At 33.8% G+C, this 14,513-nt stretch overlaps 1 protein-coding gene across 1 annotated transcript in view; it reads left to right on the forward strand.

Moving 5' to 3' along the window:
• Nucleotides 1-211: 211 nt before the first annotated feature.
• LOC110038258 (sister chromatid cohesion protein DCC1) overlaps nucleotides 212-14,513 on the forward strand; it is a 30,492-nt gene continuing 16,190 nt past the window's right edge. The window contains exon 1 of the mRNA XM_020743038.1: nucleotides 212-621. Within this exon, the coding sequence (XP_020598697.1) occupies nucleotides 452-621 (170 nt within the window). The 5' untranslated portion in view covers nucleotides 212-451. The remainder of the gene's footprint in view (nucleotides 622-14,513) is intronic.

The following is a 14,513-nucleotide window of genomic DNA, read 5'->3' on the forward strand; positions in this document are numbered from 1 at the left end:
TGATGTTTTAATATAAATAATAGTTTTTAAATTTTATTTAAATTTATATTATTTTATGACTACATGATTAAAATTATTAAAAGGACCGTATTCAGCTGATAATAGAACACGAAAATATAAACGGGGATTCGCTACCCTTACTCACGGCGTGATATTGGCGATATTATTTTATGACTACATGATTAGAATTATTAGAAGGATGCTATTCAGCTGGTAATAGAACACGAAAATATAAACGAGGATTCGCTACCCTTACTCACGGCGTGATATTGGCGAGTGCTCCCTGGCCTGCCTCCCATGACGTTGTGCGCCAATTTTCGACGGTGCTGATGTTGGCCAGTGCTTCCACACGCATCCCATGACGTTGTGCCCTACCCAAAAAGAAGGCGCGAATTTTCTCTAAATCCGATGCTTCTGATGTCATGAATGTTTGTGTGTGAGGAAGAGAGGAATGGAAGTGGAGGAGGAAGGGAAAACCTGGGAAGGACCGGCGGAAACTTGTTTGAGCCTCAAGCCGGGTTCTTCGATTCCCATTTGCTACCACCAACAATTCGGGCCTCACGACGATCTCCTTCTCCTTGAGGTTGACGACAAGATTCTTCCAGATGTTCTACAAAACCGGTATATTTCTCTCTATTTTCTTCCTGTTTCATTTGAAACTAGGTTCTCAACTTTTTGTACTAGCTGCTGCTCCTGCTCTCCATCGCTCAACATCTACTGATTAACTAAAAGAGCGAACAGCTTTACGGTTGTGCTTATTTGGATCGACCACAACGTTATCGAAAGCGTGATGTGATTGGAACATCCCATTCAATAGACTGGGGGACTTTTTTGCAGATATATTACGCTGAACTGATTTAAAAATCCCACTCATTTAGTGGCTGTTTTCGGCTTAGTGTGCTGTTTAAACTATATGTTGCTCTATGTTGGAGAGGATTTAGCAGAGATGGTTATATGATAGCATTGACACTGAATTTTTGAAATAAATTTATTTTATAAGCAGTAAATCATGTGTCAATTCCTATTTTGTAGATTATTTATTTGAGGCAATTTTAGTGTTACTTTATAGTCGCATGATACCTAATGCCTTTGTCAAAAAAAAAAAAAATCAGCTTCTTTTATATGAAGTTAGATGAAACTTGTTTATCCGCATAATCTCATTTCCTCTATCATGTATAACATGTATATTCACCATTTGTTATTTGATATTCTCTCATTATTAGGAATATTCTCTTCAATTGCTTGTTTCTTTATTATTCTCTTATTCTACCTCTCTATATATATTGGGTTATACATGCATACATTTAATATAATACATAGTTTAATAATACGTGAAACTTTCACATTGTCCTTTTTTTTGTGATATCTATCATAATGATCTCTTGAAGTAAATGACCATTGTGTCTAAGAGTGTGTTTGGGGCGGCTACTGCTTTTTTAAGAAACATCTTCACAATTGTTGTCAGAAAGCTGCTATTAGAATAACTAATGTCTGTTTCGATAATATGCTGTGTTGCAGCTGTTTCTGATGAAAAAAATAGTTTTGCTCTTATATATGAAAATTAGTTGAATAACTGCAGTTTTCAAAATAATTATAGCAGAATAACAAAAATAATTTTAACTGTACAAAAAACAACTCAAGAGTCTAAATTTCTCCATTAAATCAACTGTAAGTTATCATTTCATGCACAAAATCATAATATTAAAAATCACAAAAACAAATAATAATGTTATAATGATGTTTGCCTTCATGTTCAACTGATCAATTTTTTGGAATAATTTTTTGTTCATTTCATCTCTCATGGCTTTATCTCTGTCCGAAACGAACTTATCTATATATCAATTCATCAAAAATACATTAATCTTCGTGCATCCTATTTCTGGGACAGCAATAGAATCTCCTACCATAGTTGTCTTCTCTTTTTTATGTGTATTTAAAACACTACGTACTGCAATGATAATATATAGTTTTGAAGTAGTTGATAGCATTGAATTCACTTCTCCTGAAAACATAATACATTTTGCTTTCAATTGACAAACTAAACTATATATATGCAATGGAACAAAATAAATATTTTGTTTCATAATCAGAAAAACACAAGAACAATTATGTATATCTAAAGTTATAACCTTAAAAGATTAATAAATCAAAAGATGTAGTGAAAATAGACATTAATCAATCGCCGATACATCTAAAATAGTAAATATGAATCAGAAGACAATAAAATGTCAATTAAATATATTCGTAAAACATTACAACATCTGTATTATCTTCTGTTAACTTGATCATCTTTTGAATACTCTCTTTCGAATGCGTTGAAGTCAATCTCACCAAAGATTTCTTCTGGCAATGATTGTCTTGCCCGATGTTCAAATGCTTTTACAGATATGCTTGTTGGATCTTTATCTAAAATCCTGAAATCATTATTGTCCCGAGATGGATACCTCCATATAAAATTATGTAATGTTGGCATTGCAATAACTATCTTTTCTTGTATTTTAATGGAATACGTCGGCACATCTCAGATTATATTCTACTTCTTGTCCATATGCTGAGTGATCTCAAGATAATTTTTCGTAATGATGAGTGTCTTTTGTTGAATAATCCATTCCTCTCTTGAATCATGTGGTTGTTGTGCTCAAAGTTGGAAAGGTGATATCTCATATCGGAGGACTTTAAAAAACCTCATTGCATTGGATATTCCGAATCAACGAGGTAATATTTTTTTGAATAATCATATTATTACTACATATCCTAAAATTTAACGCTTCATATATAGTCATGAATGTATTAACCTGGTAGGGATGTTAGAAATTTGTATTCACATCGCTGAGTAGCAAATTTAAATATACGAATACATGAACACTTCATTTACATTCAATCAATAAGATTATAAATCACATATCGAAGTCACAAACTGTCGAGATATTTTGTGCAGCAGTTCCATAATGTTCGATATGTGAAATTTTAATATGATTGCTAACACGTGCATCGACATGTATGTAATCAATTGCTTCTATATAATCCTTTTTAAAATATTCATTTGAATAATTTTTTTCGGTAAAACATGGGAGCAAATTATATAGATATATCAATACCTTGAAGAACAACATGTATCTCGTTTCATTACAGATTTTTCTTGATATATGCACAAAAGTTGGATCTATGGGTTCCACAATATTGTTTGACAATCTAACCAAAGAGTTAGTTTTAATATCAAAATATCTTCTAATTATCGTTGTTGAGTGCTGAAATTTCTTGAAAGCTATACAAATGGACTCATTGTGTGACATAATATAATGCGATGGCTATTACTCCCTGAGTATAAATCAAAATGATCTATGTAAATCAAAATTACTCTACAACTCATCCAGAAAGTCACAAAAAGTTATCCAAACAGTCAAAACATACTATGAATTTTGCCTAGACGGCTTCAGAATAGATCGTCGATCTATTTGTCACCTACAAATGATGACACATACAGTGACTTACACAAATTTGTCTGATAGTACTCATTGATAAGACTTACTGTAGTAGTCATGATTGCTCATCATTCAACTATCTCTATAATTTCCTCTTTATTTGATGGGTCTATCTTGTTATTTTATGCATGTTAGAAAATATAAAAAATAACAAGTTACATTAAAAGTGAATAACTCATAATCAAAGCAAGACAACTAGTCATACACATAAATGCTGAAATGACTTATAATTAAAGTATTACAAATAATGTGAAATATAAATACTGGAATGTCACATGAACACGCCCCATAATATAATTCAGTTTAAAATTTTAAATCATTACACACCATACTCTAAAATAGAAATAAATAAACACAAACTAACTAGACTTATTGTCTAAAAAATTACGGAGATAAGGAATCCTCCGTTTCGACACTATCATCATGATAGCCTCTCTCTCTCTTTGATCCTCTAGAATTTTATAGCGAATGACTGCAGGAATATATCATCTAATATCTTTGGAGTAGAGTCTAGTAGCTTCATAATTTCTGTCATAGTTGGGTATCCTTGAAGGGCCGTGCTAGCGTTGAATGTCATGCTGGTGAAGGTTGTAATGAGCTGTGAAATCTACTAGATAAATGTTTGGCCTTGATTTTTATTTTTATTTTTACACTTCTAGGTGGAGGGTGGAGGGTGGAGGGTGCAAGTGCTTGGAATGACCTGATTTACCTTATTCTCTCACCTATGGTGCTTCCTTTTTGAACTTCATTAGAATGAGCAAATTCGAGCTCATTCAAATTCTGGTGGAAGTACTGAGTTATTGCCTAGACACTGTAGCCCGTAGCTTCTATACCGAGAAACACATAATCAAATTTATCCTCAATTTCAGGGTATATGCCAAAGATTCTAAATCTTTTTGCACTAGACAGAACCTACAATTGATAAATTCACAGTTTAATAAATATGAGAATATTAAGAATTCATATAATATTTTCTATTTATTGAATTTTTTTTTCTCTTCACCAATCTTTTGATGCATCCAATGTTTTCCAATCATTTTTTCAATTTATCTTATTTGTTCTTCAACTGAGTTTTATCATACAATCTTTCTACTTTTTCATAAAATTTTTTTATTATGTTTTGTTATCTTTATAAAAGTGCATAGTTAATATTTTGTCAATTTCTATCTCTTTCAAGTATAAATCATAGAATATGATTTTGACCCCAATTTCCTAAATGACAGCCATACCACATTCCTTCAGTTTTTCTATCTAATGTATTATGTAGATAACACATTTGGAGGAAATAATATAACTTAGCTAACAATTAAAAGGTAATTATAAAAAATGAAAAAAAAAATAATAGTAGCTCAAATTCGAGCTCATTGAGATAAATTTATCAAAGAATGCTCCATCTAAGATTATCAATTGTATCAATATATGCTTTAAGACCAGATAGTATCTGTGGTTAACGGTGACATGTGTGCTCTAAGACCATATAATATCTATAGTTAATGACTTAGTGTGTGCTTTAAGAGCAGGTAGTATTTGTGGTTGACAGTGTATTCTGTGCTTTTAGACCAGGTAGTATCTGTGACAAAAAGTATGGATAATTATAAAAACCTTTTTTCCATCCTTGCTCTACTTAACATTACGAAAACCAAATGCGTCAAAACAACACACTTTATTGTCATCAATTCAAAGCCACAACCAAAATCAGAGCCGACCACTACCAACACCTAACATTCAATAGAGACCACCAAACTGCGCCCACACGAACACCAATAGCTAGCTAACAAGAGAGCACCAGGCCAACAAACCACACTACAACAATCAAGCGTATTAATCCATCTTTGTGCGTTGCACGAAACTTATAACAAACTTTACTTACTATGTGTGTGCATATATGGCTGTGCCTTGATGCTTTACAAATAAAGTTTACTACCACACCCACACCCACAGCCAACAGGACCCACACCCACACCCACACCCACACCCACACCCACACCCAACAGGCAAGAGAGACCAACAAATCACGAAATCACAAGCATATCACTCTATTTTTTGGTGTTGCACGAAACATATAATGAACTTTACTTACTATATTTGTACATATGTGGTTGTGCCTTGGTGCTTTACAAGTAAAGTTCACTGCCACAACCAAAATCACTACCACAACCAAAACATAGAGGAAAACCGAGCTGCCCCAAGACATAACCACTATGTTGAAATGAGAAGCACCAAACCATCAACCTAGAGGAAAATTGAGAAGCCCCAAGGCACAACCAATGTGCTAAAACAAGAAGTGAAAACCACCACCATAGAGGACAACCGAGAAGCCCAAATATCACAACCATATAATTAAAATTGGAAGCACCACAACCATCACCACATAGGCAACCGAGAATCCCTATTGGAGCAACCACATAAGTAAAATGAGAAGTACCAAACTGTCACTACATAGGACAACCGAGAAGCCCAATAACACAACGACATAAGTAAAATGAGAAACACCAAAACATTACCACATAGGACAATTGAGAAGCCCCAATGGGCATGGTGCAATCACACAGGCAAAATAAGAAGCATCAAACCACCACCACATAGGACAATTGAGAAGCTTTAAAAGGCAATGACACAATCACATAGGTAAAATGAGGAGCACTAAACCACTACCACAAAGGAAGATCAAGAAGCCCCAAGACACAATTACATAGGTAAAACAAACCACCACCATAGAGGACGAACAAGAGGTCCCAATGAAATGACAACCACATAAGTTAAATAAGAAGCATTAAACCAACACCACATAGGTAAACCAAGAAGCCCCCACAAGACACAATCACATAGGTAAAACGAGAAGCATTAAACCACCACCAGCAAGAGCAAAACCGAGAAACTCTTGCTAATTCACATAGGTAAAATGAGAAGCAAGAAATCATAGCCATAGAGGATAACATGAAAGGAGGTATGGTGATACACATACAGAGAGAGGAGGCAGAGGATACAGTTGAGAAGAGAAGATGATCACGATGTGTGCCTTAGCACCAAATGTCCGTAATGAAGCCTAAGGGAGGGAGAGGGGTGAGGGCTATTATCGGGGGCAAATAGAGTAAATTAACGAATTGATGAGGGGGTAAGATGGTCTATGCAGTCCCAAACCACGATTTGAATCGTGGAATCGAGGGCCAAGCTATCGTTCGCGGTTTGTACATTTCCAAAATATGCTTATCCGATTTGCAAGTAAAAAGTTGGCTCCCAAACGATTTTTATCAGCTTTTCAAAATGAAAAGCACTCATAAAATGCTTCTAAGTGCACCCTATGATGAAAAAGTTTTTGAAACAACATAAACGGGATGAAACTTCTAGGCATGTAGCTTTTCACTTTTGGATACTTTCATATATCTCTCAATAACTTCAAACCTTGTGCCTTGCCTCAATTATTATTTCTTGGTCAATGATGGTGTGAGCTAGCGATAGGCTTTAAGGGTGTTGTATAATTTAGGAATTAGACAATGAGAATCACTGTTAGTCTAGTGTCCATAATCCGAGATATTCTACGAATTCCTTCAACGTGTATTGGCACTATTCACTATACTCAAAAGACCATAGCTTTGTTGATCCATAGAATTTGCCAATGGTTGCCACTCCATGTACCCCATGATTATATTTAGGGACCGCGCAATAGTTATGGCAAGAAGCTGCTGGGCAGAAGCTGCTGCGTATAAATTGATTGTCTGTTTATTTTATGCAGTTTGAAAATAGTTGTGTTGCCACTGTTTCTAGACAAATGATTATTTTGCACTTTTATTGTAATGTTGTGTACAACAGAATTGTTCATACTATCTCATCCCATACTTGAAAGCAAATATCCTATTCAAAAATTATAAAATAAAAATAAAGACCTCACTAAACAGTAAGTAACATGACTATCAAAATAATAAAAAAAAACTACCAAAATAACAATCAATATAAATTATTTTTAAAATACAGCTGGTGTAGGTCACTTGACAAGCTTTCCTCCAGGGAACTACCAAAATAACAATCAATATGATAAATTATTTTTAAAATACAACTGGTGTAGGTCACTTGACAAGCTTTCCTCCAGGGAAATTCGCCACACTCGATCACCATCATCTGTCCACCTAAGGAAGTCACAATTCTCTTGTATTCTCCCCAGACTCCTGTAAAACTGTCTCCTGCAACAATGTAACTGTCGTGAAGTAAGCAAGGAGTGTGGTAGTTCGTAGTAGCAATGCAATTCTCTGGAGGTACCGAAAGTCTCCAAACTCATCTTTTCTGAAGATTTAACACAAAATCACAAATTCTTAGATGTTATATTAGCAAAAAAAATTTAATTAAACAATGCAAGTTCTACTAAACCCTGAGATTTCTGAGAACATAACATAAATCAACGAATCTATCAGTTCCAAAAGACAGTAGACCTTAACAAAAGGTTCTTAGTTGCCTTCAAAACACATAATACTAAGCTCGTATGTTTCACATGTGCATATCATCAAATAAAAAACTATTCAAAAGAGTCTCACAAAACCATGACACTAAAAAATTGAGAGGAATTTAGTTGCTTTCATTGGGATTTTGCATGTGACAAGAACCCGTAGCGACAAATATGCCATCTAGAAGAACCCTTAAGTTCTAATATCTCACCACTAACCTCCAAAAAATCAAAAATAAACATGCAATAAATATTTATATATATCATATTATATCCACGGATGCCTCTTCAGCCATCCAGGTGGGGAATAATACATGTAAATGAGCGAGAAATAAAACTGAGATTTAAAATTTAAATGATTTGACAGAACATCATTACAACAAACGATAAAAATTCTCATCATCTATCGTAAATAAAGTATCAATAAGAAAAAAAACTACAATCGGTCTATTTAGCAGCCAACGATGGCGTCTGTATTCCGCTTTCTCTATTCAATCATTTCCTCAACAACTTAGCCATCCTGGGTGCAACCCTTAGGTGATTGAACTTTTGTTTGTGATAAAGAATGTCCTATGCGATATTCAAATGCTTCAGACGGGACATGTAAATGATCATCATCGGCTCTGCTGAAGTCAATGTAAATACGCGAAGTGTGTCGTCGAATCTAGTTGTGGAGAGTCATTGTAGCCACCACAATCTACACCTGCTTCAGAAATGGATATGTTGACATATCACGGAATATAACCCATATTCTTTCAATGACACAACAAAAGGAAGAGTTTTTCTGTTTAAATAATATTGTTGGATCTTTTAAAGTCGGGAATATGATATTTGTTATCTAGAAATGATTTCAGATGCCCCATCTATAAGGGACCAACATCGACCAAATAATATTTATTTGTCACAAATACAATAATTAGTAATGTACTAAAAAAATTCTAAATAAGATAATGGTTGAGCAAACCTTGGGGTGTGTGAGAGAAGTTGTGCTTCCAAGTTTTTGTGGCTAATGTGAATTTACGACTGTCATGTGCACTGCCTTCCCAACAATTCATAACAAATGTAAAACATATGTTGCAGTCATATACAACCATTATATTTTGTGTTGGATACACACCGCTCAATGAATGCGATTTTTTTATTATTCGATATACGTGCATCAACGTGTGTTCCAATGCTATTTAAACAAATTAAAGAAGACTTTGTAAATTATACTACTCATTTCGACTTCTAAATATAATCAGTAAAAAATTTACCTTCAAATAGGACATATACTGCGGATTATTTGCAATCTCTATCGTAATCCTCACAAATATTGGTTCCTCTGGCTTGATAATTTTTTGTGACAAACTAACAGAAACATTTATGTCAACTGAGAAATATCTGCTGATTGTCTCCGATGAATGTTAGAATCGCTCTATCGCTCCTCTTATTGATTCATTATGTGATAAAATGTAAAGAGTTATTGCTAACACCTCTCTAGAAATCATTCTAAAGGAGCCATAAAGTCCATGAATTCGGTGTAATTCATCTAGCAGATTTATAAACATGGTTTGTGTCATACGAAATATGTTATTGAATCTTGCAGGATGTCCTTCAAATAACACCTTAACTCATTCTACTAATGAAAGATGATGTCATGCAGGGAGACTGATATCTTTTTTCAGGTGTACTTGCACTTTGGGGTGTCATGCAAGTGTGCGAGTCGTATCAGTAATATTAGATTTTGAGTCTGGAATATCGATCACACAGAGAACAAGAGAATTAGACTTAAGTGAAGTTCTAGTCTACTAGTTTTAGTTCTTAGCCTGGAATTTAGATTAGGGTAAAGGTCTACAAACTAATCCGACGTTGTTGCAATCAGTTTAAAGGTTAAATCCTACAAAAATTTTATTTATCCTAATTGGATTGGTGATTATCAAGTTATAGAGTTACCTTTCCTTGCGATGATATAAGTAGAGTGTAGGAAATGTAAAATGTTGATTGTGAATGTGACAGTGATAAATAGGAGCAACTGTCATCTTTACTCTCTCGAGTGCATAAAAGAATTTGGTTAAATTGACCTTAATTCCTTAAGTCGCAATTTGAATCAATCAAAAGATTATTTCTCTAACATTTGCATCCTCTACAAAGTACATGTACCATACCTTATAGATCAATATAAATAACCTAGTTTTTCTATTATGGCTTTCCTGATTCATTATGAATCACAACACATTTTAACAATTCACTTGCTCAAAATGAAAAGTAAATGAAGAATCAAAGGTTACTCATCCCATTAAGAACTAAAAATATATTTTAAAAATATTTTACACTTCTACACATCCTACGTAATCATCACGAGGAAAAGTAAAAGAGTACTCAGAAAGTGTGAAGAACATACCACAGTATCATTAGAAACATGAAAATCCACTAAATACTTGTGTTTACAGAAATACAATAAAAAAAATACACAATACTTAGCTTTCTCCCATTTACAAAGCTCTAAGAATGCTCTCCCAAAGATCTCCTGATCCCTTGCTGCTCTCTTTAATACTCTCCTTACAATACAACTCAATTCTCACCAAAAGACCAAGGAAAACCTATCCTACTCAATCCTTAAGCAAACCTTGCCTCTCCCTTTCCTTGATACTTCCAATAGGTTGTATAAACTCCTCATACAAGCTCCTTATTTGGCTGAATAACTACTCACGAACTAGGGCCGAACAGTCAAAAACTACCTCTAGTAGTTGCTAGCGTGTAGGCGCCAGACTCTTTGTTTGCAAAAATCAGTAGGGGCGCCTTGGCGCAGTAAAGTAGCATATTGGTTCCCAATAGTTGGTGCCATGGCGTCAGTCTCTTGTGAGCTCCTTTCCCCTTACTCTCCAACACTTTGCTTCATATCTCTTCCACTTTGCTCTACTTTTAATACTTGTTATACATACAAGAAAAACATAAAAATACTTTTTTTTAAGTGCAATTTCATCTAAAAAAATAGAAAAATAGTGGAAAATTAAAACATTATTTTCTTCACATCAAAATTCTCCAAACTTGAATGTTACTTGTCCTTAAGTAACAACAAAATTTAAATATTAAAATTGTTAATTCGAGGCAGTCGGTTTCATAGAAACTATCAACAATTGTGCATCAGAAATTTCATTGTATAAAAATATGATAACTTTAGTAAACAAGTCTAGCCCTATGGTATAAGAATCCTTGCATCCAACCAAGAAAACCTGATTTCCTCTTTACTTCAGAAAGAAATGAAGACTTATTGAACATAGTATCTTGGATGGTAGAAAAACATAATTTAAGCAGACTTTTCTTAAAAAAAAATGAATTACTCATACATCTTAGATATTAGTAAGCTTAGGATTGTAGTGAAGTTTTAAATTTAAAAAGAATCGAATGAAACCAATTTTTCGTAAGGCTTGTCCTCACTTTATATATTCTTTTTAATTTCTTTTCTTGCTTTAGGTTGTAAATTTCAATCATTAGCATAACTTTATGAGGATTACTATATTTGGATGGACCTTTTAATAGTTTTAAATTTCACTATCTTTCTAAAGTAATACACTTTATACTCATTCACTTTTAATTTCTTTTCAAAAATTTAAGAAGTATAAGTTGAAAATATAATTTTATGAGGACTCAATTCTTATAAACTCTATATCTAAGTATACCTAATTCATCAAGAATATCATTCTTTTAAAAAATAAATATTTAATTTATTTTTCTACATGTATTATAAATTAACTTAACACTAGTCTAGTCTCATTTATATAGAGTTTAACATAAGTAAATTATGTCTTTCTCTTCTGAATATTGTAAAAGTTTAAATTTTAATTCAAACACTTCAAATCTACTAAATCATGACAATTCAAGTGCAGGTTACTAAGGGCAAATAAATTTAAACTTTTAAAAAAATTTTTTCCTCCCAAACTTGATTTTTATCATATATATCAAATAAAAAACATGAATATAAATACAAAGAAAATAGTATATAAATACTTTCTATCATATGTGTCTATCCTCAGGATTAACGGATATAAACAACAAAGAACAAATATACAGTGGCAAGTAAATTCAAACTAAACATGAGTACAAATGAAATTACACTAGAAAGTCTAAATAGTACAACATGGAAATTACAAGTTCCACAATAATACAGACTAGTCAAATGAAAAATTCATTAGCTGCAGAAGCATGAAAGTAAAATTTAGTACATCCACATCAAAAGAAAAATAAAACTACTCATCCTCGTCATCCTCCTCATCTTCTTCTTCTTTTTCCTCAGATTCTTTGACCATCGGCTGAGTGTGCTCTTATGGCTGGCAAGGAAGATACACCAACGCCCCACACCAAACATCGTTGCTCCCACACCACCCCCACACCAAACATTGTTGTCCCAATAACTCATCTAAATCAGCAGAAACTCTCGTATAAATGCAAATAACAACCATGAATATAAACACATGAGGAGTGGGTGTTATATTTGTAAATTTTTCTGAATTTTACAGAATAATTCTGATATATCAGGGTAAATATCGCGAAACTTCTTTCTTACCTGTGATCTTGTGATTTAGCCATTATATTTCCCCCAAGTATTCCAATCATTTAAAACCTCTTTTTTCTCAAAAATTAATTTAAAAAAAATTCATCCAAGTAGCATACACCAACCCCCACATACTCTTATCATCCAACAATGTTCATTTACACACACAAAACACAATTCTATTGAATTTATATATCTTACACAATAACTTTAATATTCATGCACACAACAATTAAATCCGCAAAACCAAATCAAGGTGAACACCATTACAACATAAGCAACATAGAGAAACCATGGTGAAGCAGTCGAATACACACGACTACGGCTATCATCATCCCTCAAACGACAAAATATAGATTCAACTATCATGAATGTGAACACAATAATTGTGTTGGGTTTGTAAATTGTAAATTCACAACAGAAAAGGGAACCCCCGAAGCCATCAAAATGAAAACAAAAATATAAATTTCCAACAAAAAAAGGAGAAACTGCAACATTATTGATAAAACCAACTTGATTCGCTATCCAATTTCATTATGTACACATCATAAACTTTGTTGATAACAAATGCCCATGCCTCTAATATCCTTTTTCACTCAAATATAAAAGATTATGATGAAATTACAATCCATGTTAATCAAATAAACAACAACCAAAAATCCGTGTTCATATATTGCTCCAACTATTTCTCAAATTCGCATGCACATATTACAAATCAACGTATTAAGGAAGCAAAAATGCCAAAACCAAAACTTGTTTGATGGGTATAAAATCATTCCCAGAAAGCAAAACCAATGTAGGAACCGGCGAAATGTAAGCATCAACCAAAGACCACAAACCTATCAAACAAATTGCAGAGCGTACGGTGCTTTGTATGTAAAAATATGCTTGCAGCCATTGAGAAGAGAAAAAAATTCAAGTCTCTGTTTATTTGTAAAAATCCAAAAAAAAGTGTGCAAGCCAAACAACTCATTGAGCAAATCCATGGAGAAGAGATGAGGGGGAGAGGATATCAGAGGAAGAAGGAAGCAAACTTCGGCAAAAAACCCTATACAGATGTGTCGGCGAGCGAAGAAAAGCTGTAGAGTAAAAGCCCTAAGCAGATAGCTTACGGGATGAAGGGCACGAAACAAAAATTGCCATATAACGCAGAGTAATCTAGCTTCAGATCGTGGTGTGGCTTTGCAGGGGCGTTAAATAAACCACGCTCGCGCCGCACCAAATAAACCGCGAAATTCGCGGCAGCAGGTCGCGCTAATGTTCCTCTACTGTGCCAAACGGATCTTTAGCCCCCTCTTTTGTCATTTTGTTTTTGTAGCTTGCATATAGGCCCAATTAAACACTGTCGTTACCGGTCCCAAGCCCGGATACGAAAAGTGGAGGGTTGCGTTAGGTAGTCGACAGCCAGCGTAAAACTTGTCGAAAAAAAATCATGACATGAATCCTTTTGATCATTGTGTAAGTGCTAGGGCATCCCCTGGAAGCGACGTGCTGTATAGCCTGAATACAGTGATAAGTGTGCAAGGGCCGCTACACCGGCGCCCAGGTGTAGTGTTAAATAAGCAAGGGTTCCCACATTACGGGCGAATGCGGGTAAAGAAGTTAGTCCATGAAACTAATGAAACTAATATTAGGATAGGATCTTGGAATATAGGCACTCTCAATGGTAAATTAATGGAATTAGTTGATATTATGATTCATAGGAAAATAATATCTTATGTATTCAAGAAACTAAGTGGGTTGGAGAAAAGGCTAAGGAGATTGATAATTTAGGTTTTAAACTTTGGTATTCTGGTAAGAGTCGCACTGGAAATGATGTAGGTGTAATTATAGATAAAATGTTGAAAGATAATGTTGTAAAAATTAATAGAGTTGGTGATAGAATTATAGCCCTTAAGATTATCATTGATACTAAGATTTTTAATATTATAAGTGTTTATGCTCCTCAAGTAGGTTTAGATACAGAGTCTAAAGATAAATTTTGGAATGACTTAGAAGACTTAATACAAATGATACCTCTTGAAGAAAGAATTTTTATTGGAGGAGATTTAAATGGACATGT

This window comes from Phalaenopsis equestris, unplaced genomic scaffold (assembly GCF_001263595.1).
Source record: "Phalaenopsis equestris unplaced genomic scaffold, ASM126359v1 Scaffold232321, whole genome shotgun sequence".
In the NCBI taxonomy this organism is placed as follows: domain Eukaryota; kingdom Viridiplantae; phylum Streptophyta; class Magnoliopsida; order Asparagales; family Orchidaceae; genus Phalaenopsis; species Phalaenopsis equestris.